This window comes from Gavialis gangeticus, unplaced genomic scaffold, assembly GCF_001723915.1.
Source record: "Gavialis gangeticus isolate Ggan-Ray unplaced genomic scaffold, GavGan_comp1, whole genome shotgun sequence".
NCBI classification, from domain to species: domain Eukaryota; kingdom Metazoa; phylum Chordata; order Crocodylia; family Gavialidae; genus Gavialis; species Gavialis gangeticus.
Genome location: NW_017729034.1, coordinates 62,953,627 through 62,962,355, shown reverse-complemented (window position 1 = coordinate 62,962,355; position 8,729 = coordinate 62,953,627). Strand labels below are relative to the sequence as shown.

At 41.7% G+C, this 8,729-nt stretch overlaps 1 protein-coding gene across 1 annotated transcript in view; it reads left to right on the top strand.

Annotated features, from left to right (window-relative positions):
- Positions 1-8,729, top strand: part of LOC109304286 — a 21,210-nt gene that overhangs the window by 6,461 nt on the left and 6,020 nt on the right. The window contains exon 2 of the mRNA XM_019526771.1: positions 554-650. Coding sequence (XP_019382316.1) covers positions 554-650 — 97 coding nt within the window. The remainder of the gene's footprint in view (positions 1-553; positions 651-8,729) is intronic.

The following is an 8,729-nucleotide window of genomic DNA, read 5'->3' as shown; positions in this document are numbered from 1 at the left end:
AACTAGACAGGTGTGCTCTCTTCATTTATTTAATTATTTTAAATAATTTATTTTAAATGTTTGAGTAGTTTAAACATAAATTTATTCAGCATATGGTATGAGCATCTGTCGCTCTGAATTACAGTTCTGTCTCGAAAATGTTAAGTTTATATTGTCAGATTGTAAAAACTGCAGGTGGACATCAATGTTTAAGGAAAAAAATAAGTGAGAATACTTTCAGGATCAAAAGTTTTTCCTTGTGTTAGGTTATTGCTGGTGAAATAATGTTAATAACTACTTTTCAGCATGTATGTTATTAATTTACATTTAAATTGTATTTAACAATGGAAATAAGCAGGCAGTTTCACTTTCTGATTCTCATCCTCTTAACAAACAGCAGTTTTATTTGAGCTTTGACACTAATGCAGGAGTGTTTTAAACCCAGATATTTTCCCTGGACCTCCTTTTTTAAAAACAAAACAAACCAAAATGAAAACACTGAGAGTTAGGATTCTTTCCTGTTAAAAATCACACGTGAGCATATTTTGATACTGTCTCTTGGTGCTGTTCACAGAGCCCAAGGAAGCAGGAACAGGTGATGAAGCAACAGATGGAGCAGCTGCAAAGGCTGGTGGCCGAACAGCAGAAAATCATTACATATTACAACACAGGTACTACAGAGAGTTGCTTAAAATTGCACATGACAGCTGTTCCCAGGCTCTCAGTGAAATCCTCTGGTTTTCAGAACAAGTGCCAGCAAGGATAATGATTTTTTAGTGGTTTGGAAGGAGTAAGAAGCAGAAGGCTGTTTATGTGTTGTATTAAAATATTTTATTTCCACCACTAAAAGATCATTTAGAAACCCCCCTTTTTTTTTACAGAAATTCCATGTATAAAAGTCCATTTGTGTTTAATAATAGAAACCCATGTATGTATACCTGCTGACATCTAGATTATACTACATTTGGAAGTTTTAAGTTTAATGGCATCATAAAAATATAAAATATCACCGTTGCATACCTGTATCACAACTAAAAGATGGGAAAAGGGAAGGAAATAAACAAGCAATATTTTTAGAAAAGGACTTTCTGATATTGTGGCTCAATATCTTTCCACAATGCAGCACAACTTCCTTCATGCCTTCATTTTTGATGAGAGCATACCCAAAAAATGCCATCAGTCAAGCAAATAAACAAAAAGGAGGCTTCTGCCCATGTGCTTTGACTGTGACTATAAGATTTCCTCTGTGACTTTGGAACTGCCTCAGTTCCAAAGTATAATGGGATATGGATTTGTTGGTGGGGGAAACAGTTGGAATCCTCTGTTCCCCTCAGGAATGCTATATGGTTTTGCAAGAGCTCAATGCATGGCAAAAAACGGGGCAACTAGAGAAGGAACCATAAGAAGGTAGAAGGATCTTCTGACTGCTGCACTTCTTAAGGTGTCCCACTAGGAGAGAACAGCTGTACTTTATGGATAGGATTTCTTTATAGCAACCCTGCGGGCAGATGTTACCTGGGATATTTATCACAATGGCACGTTTCTCTGGCACCCTGGTCTTTCCTGTCTACTTTTTGGGCTTCACAGCCTAGTTTGTAGGTTAGAAACTTTGTTCTGCTGAGATCCCTTGAGGAGACCCTTTCCACTGCTGGCATAAGTGGTGGGGAAATATTATTTGGGGTGGCTGAGCCCTGCCTTTCCCTACTGTAGGGCCGTTGGTGCTGTATGCCATGGTGGAGGAGTGGCTGCGTGCCAAGCAGCGCTGGGCACTGTGGGATAGAAGTGCTGTGGTGCTGATGCTGTTGCCAGCCGCCACAAAAACTTTGGAGGGCCCCCGTTAGCCGCAGCCTTCTGCCACCTATGACTGCTGGAGGCATCAGCCCTAGAATACTCCATCACATACACATACGCAAGAGTTAAATATATGGATTCACAAAAGTAGCATTTCATAATCAAAAGTGCAAACCCACTCTCATTCCTACTATCCTATGTATGGAAAGCCTTCTTGGCAAAACAATCAAGTCCTCTTTGTCATCCCAGTAAACGTAAATAGTGCCACAAATGTATGACAGAGAACTTTGCTAGTTTGAACAGAATTATTCAGTCAGAATTTGAGTTTTAATCAACCAGGAAGGAGCATCTACTTTTAAAGGATAAGTGCTATTTTAGGTAGAGTTAAACATAAGAAAACCATTTTAACTTATTGAGAATTTGCCTTTTGTCTGTATTAAATCTTTAAATTGATCTAGAATTGAATCCTATTCCTACCACAGCCAATGGGAGTTTTAGTTTTAACTTCTGGAGAAGCAAAAGATGATCCTATATTTGTTGTAAAAAGAAACATATTTTTCACTGGCATTTTTCCACTAGTCATTTAAGTCAATGGACCTATACCAATATTCACTACCTAAAGCTCTGGCCATTTGCACTGAGCTTACTTACCTAGCTAATTACAATTATTGCTTCATGAAATGAAAGAATTTAGAATAGTAGAATAAAACAGCAAACCAGAGTTTGTAATGGAAATGCTGACAAACTGTTAATGGCAATCTATTCACAGTGTAGGATGTGCAAACAAAAAAAAATCTCCTTTCAAACCTGTTGCATATATTGAAGTTTATCAGAATGTTTCCCCTGGCTTTAGGTTTCAGAATCTTTGGAAATATCAAGACTCTGGGGCTCTGCTTCATTTCTTTTCAGCCTAATCGAATGAATGAACTTTCTGTAGGAATGTTGAAAGGTTGGGCTTGAGAAGCAGTACACAATTGGGTCTATTGCACTGTTGAGGTAGCTCCAGCAGACAGTAACATCAGTTACATGAACAGCAACATGAAAAGCTGCACAGTTCTCAGAGCTCTGGAGGATGTATGTCAGCATTCTGACCAGCATACTGGGCAAGAAACATACTCCAAACACTACCACTACTGTGATCACTAACAGCTTGGCTTTCTGTAGCCCAGGTTGCTTTTTCATGGCTTGGCGGCTCTTGCTGAGCTTCTTGATGATGCCAGTTGTACAAAACAAAATGAGACTAAAAGGAATCAGCAACTTCAAAAAAAATATCACATCATGCCCAATAGTATGGAAGTTGGTCTCTCCATGTAGGTTGAAACTGCGACACTTGGTATTTTGGTGTTGGGGTGAAAATAGGATCTCAACAGTCAATCCCATTGCAAGAAGCCAAACCAAGGAAGCAATGACTTTGGTGGTCTTGGTTGTGAGAAAGCTGAGATTATTGTGAGGGTGCACCACCCTGATATAGCGTTCTACAGCCACGGCTGTGAGGAATGCAATGGAGACAGCCTGGGAAAGAGATAGCACAAAGAGCACTACTCTACACAGTGTGTCTTTAAAATCCCATGCCATTTGCGTCACAAAAAAGATCAGTCTAAGTGGCAGGCAGATGTTCAGCAAGATGTCTGCTATCATCAAATTTAGCAAATAAATGATATGTGGCTTCCAGATTTTCAGGCGAAAGAAGAAGATCCACAAAGCAATAGCATTATTTGTTATTCCCATCCCGAATTCCAAACTTAGCAAGATGCTCACCACTGTTTCCATAGCTTTGTCAGGAACAGAGCAGTTTGCCATTTTCTGCTGGTCCTTTAAAAGGACTAGAATGTGTAAGTAATGAAACCCCTCTGGATCCTGTTGCACTTTTTATACTGCAAGAAAAAGAGGGTTTTCCCCCAGCACTATAATCACTTCTGCATTTCTCAAAAAAGGAAGTACACACTTGGCACCATGAATTTAAAAGCAGACCAATTATAGAAGCATCAGGAAATATATTCAGAGTCATGTTTATCTATGTATGCATAAAGTATATGTATACCTAATGTATAAAACAACACACAGAATGATTTCCTAAAAATGAAATTTTGGCCTGAACCAGCATTTCCTGTAGGCCCTGAGCACTCCTAGCTCTCTTTGGAGACAGTGAAAATTAAGGATGCTCAGGTCCTTGAATAATATGATATGATAATGCTTTAAAGATGCAAAACACCATGAAAATGCTAAGTATTATTATTTATCATGATCCAAGCAGTCATTGACATATTGCTTTAGGAAAAAGAAAGTCCAAGGATTTTTGGAAAAATATCCAAAGGAGATAGAGGATGGTGACATCTTAATGTCAATCATTGGCTACAAAAGGAGTAATATCCAAGTTCACATGCTTAGAAATCTGGAGAGTGCTACTGGCATTCTTGCTGATGCTGCAGTAAGCAAAAGTAATTGCACTTCAGTGGCCAGAGAATGAAATTGATCATGCGGTAATGTAATTACTCAAAGCTGCACTGAGGAGTCAGTCAGTAGCTTTCATTGCTTGCTGTTGTGCTTGCACACTACCAGGCACTTATTTTGATAATGACTAGACCCTATGTATATGGATCAGGGTGCATGTGTGTGTGTATATACATTTCTTACACATACACACACAAACCATATATATGGATAAGCATAAAGATTTTTTTTCAGTCTTATGACCAACAGTCATCAATGGCTCAATTTGTAGTTGGGAGGAGGTATCAAGTGGGGTTCACCAGGGGTCTGTTCTGGGTCTGGTATTGTTTAATATCATAATTAATAATGTGGATGATGGGATTGAGTGCACCTTTGGCAAATTTGAGGACAAGACTAAGTTGGGTGGAGTTGCAGATACTCCGGAGAGTAGGAGTGGGATCCAAAATGACCTGAATAGATTCATAGATTCATAGATTCATAGATTTAGGGTCGGAAGGGACCTAGTAGATCTTCTAGCCTGACCCCCCGCCAGGGCGGGAGAACAACAAAACCCCAAAACAAGAAACGGGACTCAAATGAGTCCAGCCAGGTAGGCATCCAGCCTCTTCTTAAAGACCCCCAGGGTAGGGGCCAGCACCACTTCCCTTGGAAGTTGGTTCCAGCTCCTAGCCGCCCTAACTGTGAAGTAGTTTTTGCGGATGTCCAATCTATACCTCCTCTCCATCAACTTGTGCCCATTACTCCTTGTTATGCCAGCGGGCGCTAGGGGAAACAGCGTCTCCCCCAAACCCTTCTGGTCCCCCCTAGTGAGTTTATAGACGGTCACCAGGTCCCCCCTCAGCCTTCTCTTGTGGAGGCTGAATAGGTTCAGGTCCCACAGTCTCTCACTGTAGGGTCTGCCCTGTTGTCCCCGGATCATGCGGGTGGCCCTCCTCTGGACCCTCTCCATGTTGTCCACATCCCTCTTGAAATGGGGCGCACAGAACTGGACACAATACTCCAGCTGTGGCCTGACCAGCGTCGCGTAGAGGGGGAGGATCACCTCCTTGGCTCTACTCGAGATGCACCTGTGGATGCACGACAAGGTCCGGTTAGCCCTGCCAACCATGACCTCGCATTGTCGGCCCATGTTCATCTTGGAGTCAATAATGACTCCAAGATCTCTTTCTGCCTCCGTGCTCTCAAGTAGGGAGTTCCCCATTGTGTAAGTGTGCTGCTGGTTCCTACTGCCCAAGTGCAGCACCCTGCACTTGTCCGTATTGAAACGCATCCTGTTCCTGTTAGCCCACCCCTGTAACCTATCCAGATCCCTCTGCAATCTCTCACTCCCTGCTAGCGTGCTCACCTCCCCCCAAATTTTGGTGTCATCAGCGAATTTAAACAGGTTACTTTCCACCCCATCATCTAGATCGCTGATGAAGAAATTGAACAGCGCAGGCCCCAGGACCGAGCCCTGGGGGACTCCGCTACCCACCTCCCCCCAGGTCGAGTATGACCCATCCACCACCAATAGATAGATTGGAGAAATGGTCTATAATCAATCTGATGAGATTGCAGAATAACTGCATGGACAAATACAGACTGGTGAATGACTGGCTAGGCTGCAGTACTGCAGAGAAGGACCTGGGGGTTATGGTGGACCATGAGCTGACTATAAGCCAACAGCATGCTCTTGTTGCAAAAAACCCTAACAGCGTCCTGGGTTATTTTCACAGGAGTGTCACTTGCAAATCAGGGGAAGTGATTCTGCTTTATTTAGAGCTGGTGAGGCCCCACCTGGAGTACTGTTCCCAGATTTGGGGCCCACACTTCAAGCAGGATATGAACAATTTGGAAAGAGTCCAGTTCAGAGCAACAAAAATGATTAGGGGCCTGGCTGGCAAGACTTATGAGGAAAGGCTGAAAGAGCTAGGGTTATTTAGTCTGGAGAAGAGAAGGCTGAGGGGGGATTTGATAACAGACTTCAAATACTTGGAGGATAATTATAGAGAGGATGGAGATAGGCTTTTCTCTGTGGCTTTAGGGAACAGGATTAGGAACAATGGCCTAAAGCTATACCAGGAGATATTTAGGTTGGAGATTAGGAGGAACATTTTGACCATGAGGTTAGTCAAGCATTGGAACAGGCTACATAGATACATTGTGGAATCTCCACCCCTGGAAGTTTTCAAGAGCAAGTTAGACAAACACTTGGCTGGAATGGTTTAGTCAGGGGTGCACCTGACTTGAGATGGACTAGACTAGATGACCTTGTGAAGTCCCTTTTAGCCCTACTTTCCTATGATCTTATGACTAATATGTCAACTTTCCCAAGATGAAAATACAGTGAAAAAAAGAAAGGTATGTTAGTGTTACCGTGGGTTACACTCACTGAAGTCATCCCTCTTATCCTCAGATGTGGTTGGCTTCAGTTAGATATAAAGCAGCTTTTTTCCCTTTTTCTCTCTCTCTGTTTTTTAAGCAGGGAGGTTAGCCTCCTGAATTGTGCATGAATTTTACATGTTTGTTTGATATATGCATCTGATACTTAAAAGTGCACAGTTGGTATCTAACAGCATATGGACATAAAAGCACCTGATTTACGGGAGTTATTTGCATTAAAAGGTTATACACTTGCTGATTTGCTTGTGCAATTATGTCCCAAATCGTTCTCTCTGTTTTGAATATGTTTGTATTGCTGAGTTACATGTAACTTTTTTTAGCCAAACAAAATTGGTTTCTTGTTAGATTTTGCATTTCCCTTTTATGGTAATTGAAAAGTAGTCTCATAACTTGTGGTTGTACAGCATAAACAAAACAAGAATTGGTCTAGAATTGTTAAAGGAGCCTAGAGAGATATTTCAGTGGGAGCTGCTCTTGTGGGATTTCAGTGAGGGCTGGTCTTGTTGCTCTTTAAATCTTAGCTTAAATTTAGAGAGTTTTTATTAATGGTATAGAAATAATGAATGGAGACTTATAGGCACAGCTGGAATGTTGTAGCTGAGTAACTAGGTACAGAGGCGAAGTATAGACAGTCAAAAAGCCCAAGATTGAATTGATTCAATCTTTGCAGGTTAGTCTAAGCGGTGTAGATTGAACTATAAACAAGTGAACAGACATTCAGTTTTGATTCTGGAAATGCAGCCACATGCCTGCTGTGGCCCAGACCAGAACCTGGGGGGTGGGGGGGAACGGTGCTAAAGTATGCCCCCCTGCTCGGCTGGAGCAGAAACCTTGGGCCAAGGCTATCCCACCCACCCTGTGAGGGGGATTTGGCAAGGGAAGTGCAAAGCATCCTGGGATGCTGAGGGACTGTGAGTTAAGTTGAATCTGGAGGGGATCTGGGACAGAAGTTCAATAAACTGATTTAACCTAAATCAGTTAAGTCTGATACTAGTACATTCATCCAGGTTTATCTTAAAAAGATTTGGCCATTTTGAAAGCAGTTTATGTGCACTGAACTTCTGTTGTGTTACAGACTTGAACTGGTTTCTGATCACTTATACCAGTTTTTGTATATTTTCTGTCCCTAGCCATAGTGTGCAGAGTGCCGCATTACTTTAGACATGGCTAAATAATTGTAAAGTAAGCAGAGTAATAGCTTTTCAGGGGTCACAGAAATGTTTGCCATTGTTTGTCTGTAATTTAACCAAGGTTTTTATCTTCATCGACCCATAGTATAAGTAGTGAGTTTCTTCTCAGTCCAGTTCATAAAAAAACCAAACACCACTCCAATCTCTCAGTTCTAATCCTCAAAGGAAACTTACAAAACACCTCTCAGAGATGAGACTATGAACTTCATTTCATCAACCTCCTGGATACTAAAACTCATGGACTAAATATAGACATTGGATTTATGACACCTTATAACCTGCCTAACATCTGACTCCCCAGGTACCTCTCCACTATTTAACTGCTAAATTCATCCCCCTTCTCCCCGCCGCACCCAGCCTGTCTCTCATCCACTGACCCCTCAGTTTACATCTTCACTGACTGTCTTTCCTGTATGCACACCAGCCCAGCCTCTGGCTTCTTTACTTTTCATGCCTTCCAGGAAGAGCACACACCAACTGCAGAGACTTCCTAAGCCCGACAAAGGGTTTTTAAACCCGAAAGCTTGCTTAAATTTTTTTTCCCAAGTATTTAAGTTGGTCTAATAAAAGATACCTGATTCACCCAAAAAACCCTGTCTGCCTGTGTTTAGTCATGTAATTCCTATTAAAGTACCATGAAAACAATGCATAGGACGTGGATGATGGTCTAACCACTTTTATGATGTTCTTTACTGGTGTTTTGTGCTGGCAATAGGGGCTTTCCTGAAGACAATCTCTAGTTTTGTACATGTTATGACAGGGAGCCTTTTATGAAAGGACAAGCCAATTGCCCATCAAGAATGACCAAGGAGAGGGGGGTGGGGGCAGGCAGAGGCAGAGGCCTGCCAAGACAGCCAATCAGAGCATGAATAAAGTGTTACGGACAGACAGACAGACGTAGGTTTTTATAATATTAGAATATCTGCTCTGGAACTT